Genomic DNA, 19155 nt, shown 5'->3' on the forward strand with positions numbered 1-19155 from the left:
TCAACTGTGTACGCATCTGCTTCCAGGAAATCTTCATTTACAGCTAATGGTAGCCCCTCCCTGTGGCTGCACCCTCAGGGGGGAGGGGGGTCTGCAACATGAGGAGGGGCAGGGGGAAATCAACCCCCCCAGTCCTACAGATTATTATAAGAGATTGGAGAACCGAAAGTTTTGGGTCACAGTGGAGGGGGGATCCATTACAGAGCAATGCTGGGAAATCTGTCCTGATCAATTATTAAACCCATCCTGGAGTGATATCCCTGCTCCCCCCTCCCCACTGCACAGACTAAATGATGCCCTGGGAGCGGTGCAGCTGAAGAGGAAGAAGAGGGAGAGGAAGAGAAGGCAAAAGACTGAAGGGCTGGGTGGTGGAGGATCTGGTTTCCCAGCACAGCGGTGTTTGTTTCTGCAGCTCCAGCAGCACAGAAACGAAAACATTCCAGGTCAGGAGGCGTTGGACTTTATGAGTAATGCCTTAGTCACAACTGCCCTTACGGATGGGCAAATCTGTGCAGGGCACTCAGAAAAGCTTAAGATTTAGAGCGCTCAGTGAGTCCATAGAACAAAAAATTTCATGTACATCTTTATCTACGGGTATGCTGCGGCATCAGGTTGTAGTGAAAATTAAGCAACATGTAAGAGTAAAGAAGTAGGTGAGACACAGTTGTGTCTTATTAATTTTTCATTTTTTCTATCCCCCTAAAACCCTGTGCACTGCACAGGGATCCCGTTAGTGCTGTTCAAAGGAAAGATGCATGCTCTTTGCATGCACATCGCATGCAGTCTGGTTGGCATGAAAACATTTGACAGAGTATAATTTGTGTACGGTGTCCTGGTAGGGACACTATACGACACATCACCTGTACCTCATATTAATTATCCGTAAAAATATTTAAGGCATAAGGAGTCTGACCTCCCATAGCTTTGGGAATCTGGTATAGGAACTCTTATGGTTACTTCCTGCATGAACAAAGTTACAAGCCTATTTTTACATCAGTTATAAGGAATGTGTTACCATGATGTGACACATCAGTTGAGTCCCTTTTAATAAGTTTATGTCAGGGGTCTGCAACCCCTAATGGTAAAAGAGCCATTTGGACCAGTTTTTTACAGACTAAAACCCTACAACAGCCGCAAAGTCCCACCTGAAATCTTTGGAAAAATACACTTTTTGGAAGTTTTATGGCCAATAAGCCTTTTATTTGTAAAATACTGCTTTTAAATATTTTCAAAAGGAATTAAAATGAAACAATAATTCTCGATATAATAATCATTTCAATTATTTCTAATTTAAGACAGCAGCACATATAAGTTCCTTTCAAAATAAAACAAATCTTGTGTCAAACAACTAGCTAACCTATTGTTTTTCTCATAACATTTACATTTTCTTTTGGGCCAAACAGCCACAATGGAGGGATAAAAGAGCTGCACGTTACTCTGGAGACCAAGGATACAGAAAACGTTAAGGCATGATTGAATACATTTATTTCTGAAAAGAAAGTGCAGAAAATTAGAGTGAAGATGGTGGAAAAGCTTTTTCTTGATCAATGGCGAGACGTAGAATGAGGTGCTGTAACTCTGAAACAACTAAGACTAGACAATACTACAAGACGGGAGTTTTCACTAGCACTTCTCCAACTTTCTTGTCTTCAAACACACTTAAAATTGAGATTATTTGATTCTATGAATAATATCTAATCAGTCTTTCCTGTGCAGAAAATTAAACTCTGGTCATCCTGCTAAAAATGAGGGCCTCAAATGCAGCACGTGTGAGTCTTGTGTCGGTTACAATTCACCAAGAAAGCCTCAAGAATCTTCTTTGATAAGTAAAAAAACTAGATTTTTAGAGAATTCATTCAAATATTTTAGAAAAAAATCTAAAACATTCTGAAAGAATAGCAAAGTATCAAGTGTTTAAACTTGTTCTGCATTAGTTTTTACTATAAATTGGTTAGATGTCTGTCTTGAACATCAGATTTATGTCTTTATCTTCTGTTTTAAGTCTAGATAATTAAATTTACTATTATTACACACTGGCCTTAAAACTGTGGAACATGAAGTCACTGGATCATCTGTCCGTACTTGGGTCAGATCTTTTCTTGAAGGAGGGAGATTCCACTGGTGGTATTAAATCTTAGAGTTGCAATGTTCTGCGGAGGACCGATTTGACTGTATATGAAAACTGGACTGAGTGACCTCTTCCTCCTAGCGTTTCAATCAGGAAGTACCTGCTGGTTGCAAGAAGCCAAAATCCCAGAGACTTTGATAGAGAAGCTGTTACTCAGTGATTCTATTTGTCAGAATAACCATTCTTACTCTGATACTTTTTGATAATCCTCATTTTTTTTCTTCACTATATTTTTTTTCCTGTAGTTCAAACTATTCAAGTCATAAACTTGTTATAAAGTAGTTATAAAGGTCTCATGTCCAACATTTGAAATATTTAAATTGACAGATTTCATGTAGCACCCTTTCAAGTGCTAGGAGTGTGGCCTTCCAACAAGCTCCCTCCTGATTGGACCGTCATTGCCATAGAAACGCCCAACTTGGGCCAAGTATTGCTTGACTCCAACATGGAGGTGTCGGTACTGCAAAAGATGGCGACAGAATTGACTTAATTTGGTTGTAGCTGGAAGTAAGTCATTTTCCAAGAGTGATGTCACACTCATTCGGTCCAGTTCTCATATACAGTCAGTGGGAGTACCTCAGGTTTCAGTTTATGGACCTCTGCTGTTTAACCTGTATGTCCCCAGATGGATGAATAGTTCTTGCACTCAACAGCTGGATCTTTGCTTTATAGTGATACAATAATGTTTGGTGCCAGTTCTACAGAAACCTTTTTTGAGAGGCTTCTTGGATGACCTCTAAAAGCTTCCATGCAGTTGAAGCAGCCTCCGCCTTCATGTTCAAAGCCACTCATGATGATAGAAGGCAGGAGTCAAATCGCATCTGACAGGAAATCAATACTGTACAGCCTCACTTCAGCTCAGTCTGACATTTACCAAACAGAGAAATGCCTGTATGCACAATGGCTGAAAGATCTCCAGATCTCTAAAAATGGAAATAAATAATTCTAGAAAATTATTCAATCAAGCATTCTGTTGCTTCCCTGCTCTCTTTCATTCTTCGGTTCATATTTGTCTCCAGACATATCAGGATTTCTTTGAAGATCTTGCTTGAAGTTCACATGTTTCTATAACTCCCTTTATTTTATTTGTTCTGTAACAAACTTCCTGCATTTGTGTCCCCAACCCACACAGCATAACCTCTTGATCCAGCCCAGGGATTTATGTAACACATCATGCGACGCTGTGGGGGCAATGTTTGCAACGGAACACAATGGACTTTTACGACAAAAGGGAGGATGTACGTTACATGACTGGATATGTGATCACTGACATAAGCCTGAATGTGAGCTCTAAAACAGTGTGTGGATATGAGTGCTGGGATAAAGTGAACATGGGTGGAGATGAATACAGACATGAGTAAAGCAAAAAGTTTTTGTCTGTCACTGTGTTTCCATTGACTATGAAATTGTGCAAATTGGATTTGTGCAATTTATAAAAAAAAAAAAAAAAATTGCATTTATCAAAACAAGTTTTTGCACTTGGAGGAAGAGGAGTTTTTTGAGGCTTATCAAAATGAACAAACTTCGCAAAGCTGCAATGGAAACACTTTTTACAAATTAAATGAGTAACATGACCAGCAACTGGATACCACACAGCGGCCACCACAAGAGGTTCCACAGCATCACAGCTCAACAAAAGTTGAGCGTGTCATGTGGAATTGTTGGATCTACAGCTTCTCTGTAAAATCATCAACCACCATTTCCCAAAATCTCTTCATCAACTTCTGCAGTGCTTCAAAGATCCCCTGTTTAATACGTCCAGATCCGTCTTAAGTTTGTAAGAGACCATCTGGATGATCAACAGGAGGATTGGAAGAATGCCATGTGGTCCGATGAAACCAAAATGGATGGACCACTTTGCTATAAATGCCATCTTATTCATTTCATCATTGAAGATGAAATGCGACTGGGTCTTCTAGCATAGGATTGTAACTATTACATCGGCCAGATAATGAAGGAGCAGCTACGAAAAAAGTTTTCCAAGGTTCTGGAGTGTTTTAGCCTCTCTCTGGATCTTAATCCAATACAGAAACTGTGGAGGAAGTTGAAATTCTTTGATTAACCAGAGACAACTCTTATGGTGAACTCACACATCGAAAAGTTCTATAAAAACATCAGTAATCAGGTCTCTATGTTTGAGTTTTTATGATTTTTACTAAAAGATTTTCTGGGTACAGGGAGCTGTGTCTGTATGACAGCCGCTTCTGCAGTGTTTCTGTGTCTCTGTGGCTGAGCTGGAAGGCTCACTGTTTCATATTAACCCAAGGGGGAAAAATATAATTAGGAGACCTTTTTCCATTTTTTTAATGTCTTAATGAGACCAGAACTGGCAGTCTCCACATCCCGCAGCGGCTCTCTGTCAGCTGGCATAGTGAGCGAGTGAGCTCCGCCGTGGGAGCGAAAACCGACAATCTGTCCAGAGTGTGTCCCACCTTTGCCCCAAAGTAGCCGGATGAGCTCTGCCACTCCGTGGCTCCAGCGGGTTAGGAAAAAGATGAAAGTTCTGCACAAAAACGCTTGGTTTGGACCAGTATTCTACCTGCTTATAGAGTCACTGAAAACGTCATGCCCAAATCTGAGCTCCTGATTGGTAGATGTGACGCGGCAACCTGTCCAACTTTAGATCTTTACATTTTGACCAAGTCGCCCAATCCACGCCTCATCCCTCAAATTGAGCTGCTGGCAGATCTTCCCACTGCCCTTCGCTCAATTTGCATTGCGGGACTTCAGATCGCCTAATGTCGCATCTGTTCCATTGACTTAACATTGAATCTGCCCGCGAATCGCGTTCGGTGTAATTGCACCTTTAAACAATGCAGCTCTTGAGAAGATCTGCATGGAAGAATGGACCAAAATAGCAGCAATAGTGGTTAAAGACCTAAGGGAAATGCTTGACCTCTGTCGTTGCCAGATACATTTACAAATACTTATTTTCTGTACCATTTTAACAAATGAATTGCTTAAAAATCAAATAATGTGATTTACTGGATTATTTTTATAACATTCTGTCTCTCACAGTTGAATCTGTGATGAATATTACAGACCAAACTCTTTTTAGCTGAAACAACATGCAGAATCTGTGCAGAAATTATGTCGACATGAATTTAGCCATAAGGGCGGACATGAACAGGGATGTGAGTACGGATATGAATTCCGACAGGAGCGCTGACATAGGAGCAGACTTTAATGCTAACAAAAGCACTAAGATAAGAGCTGACATGAGCACTGGCATAAAGGCAGACATATACACAGACTTCAACACAGAATTTAGCGCGTTGACAGCAGAGCAAGCTAAAAAAACACCTTGATGCATTGACCCCATTTCTGACACACAGGCCTGAACGCAGAGGAATCACTGGTAAATGCGGATGCAGGCCTGCTGCCATGCAGCGCGCAACAAAACAGCTCAATGTGACATTTAAACAGAACTAAGGTGAAACATGCAGCACCTTTTTGAGCTTCACTCCTCGCTGCGTGGTCAAGAGGGAGAAGGATAGGAGGAAGGGGGAAAGTCTGTCAGAGAGTAACATGCTGGAGGTGATAGGGTGTGGTGGTGGGGGTTCTCCATGAATGTTAGAGCAAAATCAGGGCTGCTCAGTTCTGGTCCTTTACCCTTTGACAATGGAGCTCCAGTGTTTATGTCCTTTGATTTACTGTAATTTTTTAATTGTTGGCACGATCAACGTCATTCCAGTAGATTCTGAAGGCGAAGAGCGGCGAAAAACGCCGCTCTTCGCCTTCAGAATCTACTGGAATGACGTTGATTGAAAAATTATAGTATGTTAAAGATTTTGTGTTTAAGCATCAGGTGTTAAAGGGTTTAGATGTACTACCCTGCCTGTTTTAAATTTATCCCTCCACTTTTTGCTGCTGATTATCTGTCAATCAGAACACAGAAACACCTGAATCAGCTAGGGTAGGGTTAAGCAGCCCTGATAAATGAAACTAGTAGCAATAACTTTCAAATTGTTTTCTAATAGTTGTTCCCTCTTGATTTTTCTCATAAAGTTTAGTCACATAGCAGCTGCTTTGTTAATAAACACTGTCCTCTGCTGGACAATACACAAACTACTATTACTATTACAATATGATCTGTTTAATTCAAGGATTTTTTAAGAGTATGAACTTTACAAAACATGTTCAAGCATTTATTGACCGAATGTCCAAAGTATGTCTGCACATCATTTGATTTAAACATTTAAAAGGGCCATACCATGATTTTCTTAAGCCTTTCAGAGTGAACTATATCCATATATATGACTTTATATTACCTTTTGAACACTAACAAACGAATTATTTACAAAATATTAGTTATTTTTGTGAGTTTTTTCCTTTCCGGCAGTAAAACGACTCAATTCCTGAAGCTCTGCCTGTCGCTGCGTGTGAGTGCCGCCCATTTCATGACATCATCCTAGAGCTTTCTGCATTTCTCCCATGAAAATAATCCAAACTTTTTCAAAGGTGGATGCACATACCATATATCTGCCTTGAGTAGCCATCGCTACACTGGCTCACAACACAAATACACTCGACGTCTAGACGACTGTGCCCAACGGGATGGTGGGCGGAGTCTTAATGGAGCCCCACGTCTAAAGCAATGAACACCTGTTTGAGCTGGAATTTATTGAAGACAGGACACAATTGGAAGACATACCGTATTTTGCATCAAAAATTTAATGTTTTTGCTGATCACCACTAGCTCGGTGGAGAAATTGAGTGTTGGTGTTAGACTGGGGTGGAGCTGTCAGAGCAGACTCTTCCTGGAAGGGGCGGTCTCACTCTGTGACGTCAGACTGTGAGGACCTGCTCGTTTTCGTGGGTATGGGAGGGGCTGCTGTTAAGAGCGCAGGTTTTTAGAGGATTACTCAGAAATGCAAGAGAATCTGAAAAAAATATGGTGCCCGAAAATCAATACCTGGAAGTCCCTCCCCCTGCCGGAGCTGGCCGCAAAAAAGTATCATTTTAAGCTTTCGACCTTTTTTCCCATGTCTTCTCTGTCGACCCTTTTTTCCTCTGTGACACAGACACTGTCACAGAGAGAAAAAAAAACAGCATTTTGCGGCTCTGATCAGCTGATTCACAGGTGTAGTTACACAAATTTGAACATTTGTTAATATTGACTTGAAAGAAATAAAACGATTAACGTTCTCTGTCCCATTTGAAGCTCATCTTGCGTAGTAAATGGATAACTTGAGTGTTACAGTTTATTCACATTTAAAAGCTTAAAAGCTGAAAGTTTTAAAAACTTTTTAAAATATAATTTTTGAAAGGGTTTCCTACAGTTTAGGCTACAGTTACAATTTCCACTTCCAGCTACAGATTGATTCTGACCCCATCTTACGTGTGACCAGAAGCCCCTCCAGAAATACGTGAACGGATCAAAATACCGCTTTGGGGTTCTTTATAGTGAGGAAGGAACAATATAATACACTAAAAACCTCAAAAAGTAGTTTTTTATGGTATGCCCCCTTCAAATAAATATCAAACTTTGATTAAAATAACTGATCATTTGTATTAACTTCTACTTTTCCACCTAGCAGCAGTGAACATGTCTCTATTTGCATACGTGTTTTGGTGCTGTGAATGTGGACAGGTTAATCATGCACCGCGCCTGATATCCCACTCACCAGTTTGGCAGACTTGGTCGTCTCCAGGATCTCTGAACACACGAAAGACACAAACAAGTGTGTGCATTAAGGTTTATTGTTCATTCAAGTTGTTTTAGCTCTAGCAGCTGATAGTTTTTTGTTAGCTGTCAATCTCAGTTGGTAGTCATTGGTATTCATCAGAGTATTTTTATAATATCTGTTATGTCCATAAATCTGTGAGTTAGATTAATCTGATGGAAACAGTCAGATTCATAAAAACTGATCTTAATGATCATCAATTATCTAATCCAATGATTTTAGAATATGCTTTTTTTTATCTCTTATATCTGCCCAGATGTTTTCAGCACAAACATGTTCAGTAAACTTTCATATTAAGTGGATCGCTCATTTGTATCCTGTGAGTCACAGTACTGCATCCCAGCTCTCACCTTTTTTGGGGACCCTGCTGGAGCTGGGCTCAGGAGTTTCTGGAGACGTGGTGTCGGCAGTGTCGTCCACCAGCTGGATCTGACATACAGACATGTACGGATGAAAAAAGTCAAGTAAAACTGCAGACAGACTCAGGCTCAGAGATTGTTCAGCTCGTTGACCATATATGAGAACCGGACGGAGTGACCCCTAGCCTCTGGCGTTCCACACAGGAAATACCTGCTGGTGCCAAGAAGCAGAAATCCTATAGACTTCTATTAGTAAATACACAGTTATTACTCAGTCATTGTATTTGAGTATGTGGTGCTTGCTGACTTCCACATCTAATGTTCAAAACGTTGGACAGATTCTGCTGGGCCCACTTTCAAGTGGTAGGGATGTGGACTTCCGAAAAGCTCGCTCCTGATTGGTGAGAGTGTTTAGCATTGAAACATTGACTCAGACCAACCACTGCTGAATGATGTTGTCTGGCTTCAACATGGCAACGTCAATTGTGAAAAAATGTCAAATGAATTGACTTAAATTGGTCAGTTCATAGACAGATATTATCACTGGATACAGGAGGGTGTGAATGTCACCCATAGAAATGCCTCACCTCTGGCTCTCAAGATATAAGGCCAAATCCGTCACAGATTTTAGCGCATTACGGGTGTTGCCATTTGGAGCCAGACGACAGTGATTGGTCAGTCAGTCTGGGTCAAGTTTTTGGGGCAACTACATTCGCCAATCACGAGTGAGCTTATTTGAACTCCACACCCCTTCAACTGAATCGTTCAAGGCGGGGACAGCGGGCACCACAAGCTTTTACTGAGGCATCTGATTGGTCAGTTTATAACTTGAAAGGCTTGCCACATATATATATATATATATATATATATGTATATATATATATATATATAAAGAGGATTTGAAAGAATGTTAAGGAAAAGGTATCCGAGCAAGAATAGTTATTCTGACAAATAGAAATAACTGTTTATTTCTCAATAGAAGTCTATAGGATTTTGGCTTCCAAACAGGAAGTACCTGCTGGTACTTCCTGTTTGGAACACAAGGGGGGAGGGGTCAACTACAGCCGCTCTGTAGAAACTATCATCAACTATTTCAGAAAAATATTTTTAAATACGCAGATTTTAGTCATGCTATCATTGCTAATATTGCTAAAAGTGCTAGCAGAAACATGCCGTAAGAGAGAAGAATTGTGAAAACAATTTGGTATTTACGTTGATATTTACAGCTAGACTTTCTACATTTTTTCATTTTTTTTTCTTTTTTTAAACTAATCAAGATCTTTGACCTGTTTTCACAGCTTGTTTTGCTAGAACAAAATACAAACCAAAAAATATTCTCCTTCAATGAAAAGCATTGCTGCGATTTAAAGTGTCCGTCCCTCATGAAGACACGCTGAGGGCGTGGCGTGCTGCAGTCACCTGGGACTGTCGGACAAAGATGCCATGATTCTCCTCACAGGTGAAGTAGCGCTTGCCCTGCACCGTGCCGTCGTTCTTTCCTTTGGCCTCGTCCAGGATGACCCCCACCCATTTCCCCGAAGCAAAGAGGGTGGTGCCGATGTAGGCCACCGTCCCGTGCTGGCTCTTCCCAATCACCTCCACCAGAGAGCCCACTTTGACGGGCCGCCCGCCCCCGTCCGAGCTCATTCTGCTGCTGCCACTGCTGGTGGTCTGCAAACAAATGAAAACTTTGTTTACACACAAACATTACAACAAACCAACCTTAATATATATGCTTGGTATTTGTCCAAAATATTATATCCCTACTAGTGCTGCCGCAAATTATTATTTTAAAAGTCGACAAATCACTGATTATTTTTCTGATTAGTCGAATAGTCATGCCCAAACTGGATGTAAAACACACATCTTAACCATCATTCGCTTTAAACTAACTAAAAACTAGATATATAGCATTTCCTGCTATAACGCTAGTGTGAATGCAGTAAGCTGAATTTGACAGCTACTGATGTTAGTGCTGATAGCTGAAGATGATGAGACTGATAGCTAAAATCGCTGAAGCTGAAAGCCAGCTAAAATATTACCGTAGTTAAATGCCAAATTTAAGAAAAGCCTAAGTTAGCCAAAACAGCTAGTATGCAGCTGAAATATTAGCTAAACTCAAAATTAGCTGAAAAAACAAAAGAAATCCTAAATTAGCCAAAATAACTAGCATGCAGTTGAGCTATACCTCAAATTAGCCTAAAAAACTAAAAAATAATCCTAAATTAGCCAAAATAGCTAGCAAACTCCAAAATAGTCTAAAAAAAACCTTCATAAATTCCAAAAAAGTCCAAAAAGCTAGCACAATGTCATTATCAATTTCACCTACACTCTGACTCAATTTAAAATAAAGTAACGAATAATCGACTAAAAAATTAGTCGTCGACTATTTTAATAGTCGATTAGTTGACTAATCGTGGCAGCCCTAATCCCTACAGATGTTGTGAGGATCCTTTTAGATCTAATTTTGTAGTAAATCGTGTTAGATCTAGCCGTGCACGTCACCCTTTTATCAGTGTCATGGTAGTGTTTAGGTTAGGTTTTACAAAAATCTGTTTTTATTTTTGGGTTGAGTGGTTGAGTGATTTGGACTACGTGGCCATTGTACTAACTACCCCATAGTAATGTAATTTTGCATTCAGCTCAAGTGTTGTGTATTGCTACTAAGAATTGACTGTAATATAATGGGGGCTCGTCGGGGATTGGAACCTCTTGAACCCGATCATAGACAGCACGATGGCAGTGACAACCCTGAGCGACAACAACATTAAACCACATTTCTGAAGTGTTTGTTCACGAGAACACAAGATCTAAGTGATAAGTGTGATACACACATGTTCAGGCCCTGAGAGTTAAGGCACTGCTGCTCCTTCTGTGTAGCATCAGAAACCCGGAGAGGCTTCCTGATGCCGGAGTGAGGCTTGAGGTAAATATGCAGTGTAAAATATTCATTCACTCTGTACTCGATGCAGCATCTACCAGCTTAATATTCTGCTTAACCTAATTTAGAGCATGACGTCCTAAAAGTGACTCAGCAGAAAAACTCAGGGAAAACGAGGCGCCACCTTAAGCTCTCTGATGCTTTCAAAGATAAACCCATAAAGATTGCAGCAACTCAGAGGCAGAAAGAATTGACATTAACTGTTAACATGTGACTCTTTTGAAAAACATTTCAACCATTTCAAAGCAGATATGAGTTAAATAACAAATGCAATTCAAGGGCAGAGAAGTCCATCTTTACATGTCTAACTTAAATGTAGAAGTCTTTACTTTTATATGTTCTAGTAAAATCTCAAGTTTATGGTGACAAATCCAAGTGTAGTGTCTTAAAATGCATGGTTAAATAAATATTTATTACATTTTTATACAAAAACAGATGTTAGTGTTTCTGCATTTTCAGAGCTAAGGTATATTTTATTTTTAGACCTGACAGTGTGCCCTAAATAACTAATAAAAGACTTAAAATAGACATAACTGACAAAACCCGAACATCAAGTTTTGAGTCAAGTCTGAGCCTCAAGTCCAAGTCCTCATCTTAGTACAAGAGTTCCTGTTTTGCAAACAGCCTCGTTAGTTCCATTAAGATCCCTCAGCTGACAGTAAACGTATTTTTTATTATTTGTCCTCATCACCACATCAGGTCAGTGAGCAGACATTCAGTCAGTGTCATCAGCTTCTTTTTCATTACAATGCTAAGGCAGAGATGTAGCTTTAGCTTGTAGCATCAGTACGAAAGAGACATTTAAGAACAGCTGACTCGTCTGCTTCTTCAAGAAAACTTTTAGGGTGAAGAGAATCAAATCAGCTTCTATTCACTCAAATGTAAAATGACCCAACTTTAAAGTTCCATTCCAACTAATTTTTTTCTAGTTTAAGTTTTAAGACGTATTTTCTGCACCACAACAGGAGCTGATTAGAAATTCGCCTCTGTTGTTGGCGCAGAAGTAAGCCTACTGTAAACATCCAGGATTTCTTTGTTTACACGCTCTACCGCTAGCTTACAGCTCCTCATTAAGGAGCTAACAGCATAGAAAAAAAGGCAAGCAATACCAGAGAGATCCAGCTGTAAAGGTTAGAGCTCATATGAGAAAAATGAAGAGGTTATTGGATCTATTTGTCTGCAAGTGGATGAATTAGACTTGTAGCAGAGAAGGGAGGCTGGCTCGCATCATTTTAGTTGCTGCATCACAAACCAGAGCTCTTTCAAACCACAGGTTATCATCTGCTCCTGATCTCATGATTTGAATAAAGAAAGACATTTTTAAGATTAAGAAAAGTGGACTGAGTGACTTGTCCTACCTGCTGGTTTGAAGAAGCAAAAATGACTTATTTTGATTGGAACAAAGAGTAAACCATTTTTTATGTGAGACATCATGTTTGCACGATCCAGTTCTTATATACAGTCAGTCTCTCCTCTGCTAGCTTACAGCTCCTCACAATCCCAACCTAACATTACCAGTGCAACAAAAATGGTGAGCAATATTAGAGTTATCCAAACAGCTCTGATTCAGATTCCAGCTCGGATGAGGAAACCAAATGGATCTATTGTCTGCAAGCAGATGCATCAGAATGGAGTGGAGCCGGGAGGTAGTGGGCGACCGATCGTAGTTTTTACAGTTTTTTTGTAGTTTTTTACAAATGGCATTTTTCGTCACTAAGAAACTCAGTTTTAATCCTAAATTTCTTTATAAATCCTCCATCGTCAGAAAAATGTTTCAAGGACACCAAAGGCACAATTTTCATTGGAGTAGGTCTGTAATGCTCTGGTTGACAGTTTTACATGACAAAAATATTAGAAATTGTTCATTTTACTAAAAAAAAATAATTAAACAGAGTAGATTAGTAATTCAGACAAAGGTGAAAACCAGTAAACACAAAACTATCTGAACTGTGGATTATCACACCTGAAAGAAAGAAAGTTCAGGATCTGTTTCCACACTCTGAGAATAACTTGCACTACAGAAAAATATCCTGGAAAAAAATATAGAATTATAAGGAACGTGTTAAAAAAGTTTGCAGAGTAAGAATGGTTGTTCTGACAAATAGAATGACTGAGTAACAGCTGTGTATTTCTTTATATAAATTTGTGGGATTTTGGCTTCTTGGAGTCACTGAATGGATAAAAGCATTGGACTAGGTTAGTGTGATGTCATCCATAGAATAGGTTAACTTTCGGTTCCAACAAAACAAAGTCAATTCAGCCACATTGTTCCGCGATACGGACGCCGCCTTCAGGAGCCAGATGATGTTAATAAGCAGTGATTGGTCCAAGTCGGTCTGAATCAACGTTTCTATGGCAACTAGTGTCAGCAATCAGGAGTGAGCTTGATGGAAGTTCACACAATGCACAAAAATGTTTAAAAAAGATGTAGCAAATTAAGAATGTGTATTTTGACAAATATAATGACTGAGTAATAACAGTTTATTTCTCTCTATAGGAAGTCTATAGGATTTTGGCTTCTTGGAACCAGCGGGTACTTCCTATGTGGAACACTAGGGGGTTGGGGTCACTCTGTGCAGTTCAAATATACAGTCAATGATCCACCATCAGAAACTGGACAGAAATGTTCTGCATGTTCAAGACCAAAACCCCTGCTGAGCTAAAACATCTGAAAGATCCTCAAGAGTTTTGGAAATCCTCTGTGTCTGTGAAGAGAAAACGTTTCTGTAAACTTGTGCCTTGTTCCAAACTGTCAAGCATGGTAGTGGTAGTGTAATGGTCTGAGGGACAATTACTGCCTCATGGATTTTTTTTCTTCAATAACAAAACCCCTTATTTAAAAACTGCTCTTAGTGTTCACTTGTGTCATCTGGGTGAAACATTTGAGCTTGAAAATTCAAACAAGAAAGAAACATGGAAAACTCTTCCCAGCCGGTACAAACATAAACAACCCTCCAGTCATCATTAGGTCCTGTGATGGTCAGGGAACAGGCTATGTCCTGGTTTTCCCTGTGTGCCACGTGCAGCCAGACCTGAATTATTCAGAGCTCCTCTGCTCTCACAAAGCTCTGGTAGACTTCATGTAACTGAGAAACAAAATCCAAAGGTGACTGACGCTGTGTCGCTGGTAACTAAACCTTCACCAGTTTGAAAAGCTCAAACATCGGTGTTGGCCTGAAGGGAATGTAGGATGTGGAGGAAGAAGACAATGAAAAACTCAAACTCATGATCCAAAGTCTGCTGGACCATAAAACTAAGTACTGACACCTAGTTACCCACCTGACACCACCTCATCTGCGGGTTGTAGCCAAAACTCAATCATCTCAGCAGTAGGGTGTAGCTTAGAGGAGCGTCTGGAGCAAACAAAGCCCCCCCACACACACACAGAGCAGGGACAGCCTGAGATGACTCAGTGAAACCGGCAGAAATAAAGGATCCCTGACCAGGACCCGCTCATCCCTGCACTCTGCTCCTTCATCCTGATGTCTGCCAACTTACCCGGCTGTGGGGGCTCCTCCTGGACAGGGACATGATTCCTGGTGGCTGAGCCCCCCCACGCTGCCGATCCCGAGTATGTTAACGAGAACGTCACCGAGGCAGCAGAGGGGCGAGAAGAGAAGGACTCTCCCTACGTGCTGTCTCCTTACAGGATCGCACCATCCCTCCTCTGAGCCCCTCTCCCTCCTCTCAGCAGCTGACAACACCCCCCCTGGAGACTTCAGCTGGAAGTTCTGCGAGGTGGGGGCGTTGACTCAACCCTCTGATCAATGAATCAGAAGCATACCATGGTGCAAAGATGAGAAAAAGAGCCAAACTGTGTGTGCTGTGAGAGCCTGAGCCTAGCAGCAGCAGCACTGCCTTCTGCTTCTGTCTGCACCTGCTTTTTGCTGGGGGGGCGGGGGCTGCTGGGTCCTAAAACCTGCACCTCAAAACACAGACAGGTTTCACCACCGTCGCACTCCACCCCAGACCCGGGTGAAGAACCGATGATGAAAATATTTAATTTGTTTCATTCCGTCCAGCAGACACAAATGCCAATATGCTAATGCTAACGCCAGCAAAGACAGAGAACACCCACCAGGAAGAGAGCCTCATTTCAAACCATTTAGTCTGCTTCTGCCTCTCTGAGGGCGCACCGGCCGGGCTGGGGGGCACAGAGCTGGGATTTACTCCTTTATTGGCAAAATGAATAGATGGGGCTTTTAAAGCCCCCGTCCCCTTTTCTGCATGGTCATCTTTTTTTCAGAGCTAGCAAATTCTTGGGGAGGGGGTTCAATCTGCAAAAAAGGCAGAACCCAACATGTAAGGGAAGAATGCAGGAAATTCCCATCCACTATGAAATATTGACTGTATAATAAAACTGGACCGAGTGAGTGTGACATCACCCAGCTCAAACTAAATGAAGTCAATTTAGTCGCCATTTTTTCACACTGCGGACGCCACCATGTTGGAGCCAGAAATTGTGTGATATAGTGATTAGGGGGGGATCTGCACACAACCGATATTTCTATGGCAACCACTCTTACCAATCAGGAGTGAGCTAGTTGGAAGTCCTGTCCACTCTCATAACACTTGAAAGCGGGGTACACAAAATCTGTCAATTAAACATTTTTGAATGTTCAACGTGAGACCACATACTTTTATTGAAGCATCTCATTGGTCAGTTTAAAACTTAAATTACTACAGGAAATACATTGTGAAAAAAGAACATGTTAAAAAAAATGTTAGAGCAAGAACGATTATTCACTTCTCAATAGAAGTCGATGGGATTTTCCTTCCTTCCTTTTTGTTCCTCTTTGAAACGTCATGGTGAAGGGATCAGTCAGTCTGGGGTCACTCTGATGAAGTTTGTGTATAGCAAACTTTAAGGGAATGCAGAGAATCCCACAACCTACGGCTCACATTACAGAGAAGAAACCAGAACTGGAGAGGAAGGAAAGAAAAACCTGTGGCTCTTCAAAATCTTGAGGAGCCAATCAGAATATATTAAACACAGATTGTTAGGAATATGGTTTCTCACTGGAAAACAAATGACAGCTAAAGGCCTCATGGACAGAATTGTACCGTCAAAATAGGAGGTGATCATTCTTCAGACACATGAGGGGTATGTTTGTATAAACTCCTTCTGTATACAATGCTAAACTTTATTTATATTAGCTTGCACTAGGAGTGCAACAGATCATGATCCGTGATCTGTATGGATCAGAGAAAGTTTAATCATTATGATCATTCAATACTTTGCCTTTCTAGTCAACAAAACATGATAGCTTGTCAAGTCGCGTATCAACTTTGTGTCCACCAAACTTATTTTTAACACGTGTCAAATACGATGCTTGTCTTACCTTGAGTTAAAAGATATCATGAGCAAATGTGTGTGTTGTGTGTTTTTCTAAATATGTGTGTGTGTGTGTGTGTGTGGGGGGTTCTTTTTCCCTTCTTATTTGTCTGAAAAATGATCCAACTGTGGCACTAAAACCATGACATGAACCGTAAGTTTTGTGATCCGTACATTTCTTGTTGAAGTAGATGTAAAAGTGAAGACAGAGATAGTGGGATGCTGGAGATGTGGGATGAGGGCAACAAAAAGGACAAGAAAATGAAGTTGGATGATGTTTAAGAAGTAGGAGAGAGTAGAATTACAAAAATGAGCAACAAGTTGCTGGAAGTTAATCAATATTACTGTCAAATGTAGATGTTAGTTAACAGGAAGTTTAAATTACTTCCTGTCATTTAAACAGGAACTCATTGTTTTTTACTTAAACAAAAAGAATAATAGGAAATAATCAAAAACAATTAGACTAATGTGGCTGCGCGGAGCCATAGTGGTAAGCGCTCTCGCCTCAAAGAAAGCTAGTTGTGGATCAAATCCCGGCTAGGTTCTTTTAGTGTGGAGTTTGCATGTTCTCTAGAAACTTTGGTTTCCTCCCACAGTCTAAAGACATGCTTCATAGGTTAATAGGTAGCTCCTAAATGTCCCTAAGTGTGACTCTGTGTGATAATCTGCTGACTTGCTAAAGGTGTACCCCACCTTCACCCAGCAGTATCTGGGATAGGCTCCAGCAACCTTGTGACCTCAAAAGGGATTTAATGGGTTCTGAAGGTAAATATTTTTTTTTAACTAATAGACCCTTATTTCTTCATTTTATTTTACTCTATTGGTTTATTTATATATATATATATATATATATATATATATTTCTTTGTAAGTTAGACTACAACATGTTAGTTTGGTTTTTCAGTAAAAATTCTTATGATACAGTTTTTTATGTACATTGTACTCAAATATGTTTAAATTTTGTCTGAATATTGAATTTCATCTCCTACTGACAGAACATGTAATCACTTAAAGTCACAAACTATATGACGACTATAACTTGCCCCCAAAAAACTGGAACAAAGACCAAGCAGGAAACAAAAGTAGCCAAATTTATTTAAAAAAAGGCCCGAAATAAGAAATGACCAAAAAAGACATTAGTTTACATAAACAGATAAATTAAGAGTTTTATATCTTTCTTATTTTTAATTAAAAATCATTAAGAAAAATGATGCTCAATCAAAAAAAAACATTAATGAATTTTTAAAAAGTTCCTAAAAAGATTGTTCTCTAAGAATTGAGTACGTTTGTCTTTGTATATAAAACCAAATTTAATGTCATTTTAAAGGAATAATGTTTTTTTAAGTAATCATATAAATCCTGCCAAAAAATATGAACCAAATTACAATCATAAAGTTCAATACTGTTTTTATACAAAGGGTGTAAATTATTTTGAATATTTAATCTGATTCATAAAAATTATTTGCATGGATATATGTTAAAAAATTATTGATCTTATGGTATATGGGTTCTTTTTTTAAAGACCCAATTAAATAAAATTTGTTTTTTTGGGTGTTTTTAAATTGTTCTTGTAACATTTTTCTCATGATGGAGGACATGTATAAAATAATTTAAGATTAAAAATAAGTCTCCGCAGTATTTCTCATTCAATTTGTGATTGGTCAGGGGCAGAGAAAAACTTGTTTGAAAAAGCTCTGATTTGTGATGCAGCAAATAAAATGTGCAGGTCAAAGTCTCCCTCCTCTGCTCCATTCTGATACGTCCACTTGTAAGCAAATAGATCCATTATTGTCTTTGTTTTCCTCCTCTGAGCTGGAATATGACTCAAAACTGTATGACTGAATAGCTCCAATATTGCTCATCGTTTTTCCTTTTTTTTTTTTTGCATCACTAATGTTAGGTTTTGATAGGCTGATAGCTACCGGGAGGGATGATGGGATATCAGCCGAGGGTTATCTGCTCCAACAGTCCTGCTCACAAGCTCTGCAGAAAATATGTCTTGAAAAATGACTGTTTTTTTTCTCTAAAAACTGCATAACCATAATTAACAGATCACTGGGAACAATTTTTCAACAGATTCAAATATAGTTGATAGGACTTTGATAAAGTTGAGGAAATAATTTGATCTAACATGGAAGTTTTAATTATTAGGTTATTACAATTTGAGAACGAATATTGAATTATCAGAAAGACAGATTGTTTTCTTCGTGGAGACTATTTCCTAGTAAGGCTGTGTATTGTAATAGTGTGGTGATACGATATTCATCATGATATATCCCAAGACTCTACCAGGGATAATATATATCACAATTTTTTAAAAGACTTGAATAAAATTGTTAAAAAATAAAATTTAAAAAATAATCCTACAGGAAGTGCTTGTTATAGGAAAACTTATGCAGGAGGATTTTACACAAAAATAGTCATACAAAAACTGTTGCCTACAGAGAAACTATTTTTTACATACATTTTTTATCAGGCTTCATAGAAAAATACAGTTTTATAGATGAGAAGTAACTCTTGCAGGAATACTTTTATGTTTCCTGCAGAGCTTCTGTGTAACTTGGACCTGAAGACATGGTGACCTGAATGCTCCTGCTGGGGGTGATGGCTCAAATTCAAGAGGAGTTGAGATCTGACGTTGGACGAAATGGTTAAAAATGAGAGTAAATAACAGTGGAATTATACGAAACATTTACGTCTCATTT

At 39.4% G+C, this 19155-nt stretch overlaps 1 protein-coding gene across 19 annotated transcripts in view; it reads right to left on the reverse strand.

The window, feature by feature from the left end:
- Positions 1 to 19155, reverse strand: part of dctn1b (dynactin 1b) — a 38981-nt gene that overhangs the window by 19425 nt on the left and 401 nt on the right. For 6 of the 19 annotated variants that reach the window (XM_036210066.1, XM_036210065.1, XM_036210063.1 and 3 more), the window contains exons 1-4: positions 14614 to 14977; positions 9594 to 9845; positions 8166 to 8244; positions 7756 to 7787 (exon numbers count right to left, since the gene is read on the reverse strand). In XM_036210066.1, coding sequence (XP_036065959.1) covers positions 7756 to 7787; positions 8166 to 8244; positions 9594 to 9845; positions 14614 to 14646 — 396 coding nt within the window. In that variant the 5' untranslated portion in view covers positions 14647 to 14977. Of the gene's footprint in view, positions 1 to 5577; positions 5599 to 7755; positions 7790 to 8165; positions 8245 to 9593; positions 9846 to 14613; positions 14978 to 19155 lie in introns of those variants that run through there. The other 13 variants (XM_036210073.1, XM_036210072.1, XM_036210071.1 and 10 more) reach the window with 4 other exon arrangements.

This window comes from Oryzias melastigma, linkage group LG22 (assembly GCF_002922805.2).
Source record: "Oryzias melastigma strain HK-1 linkage group LG22, ASM292280v2, whole genome shotgun sequence".
Taxonomy (NCBI): Eukaryota; Metazoa; Chordata; class Actinopteri; order Beloniformes; family Adrianichthyidae; genus Oryzias; species Oryzias melastigma.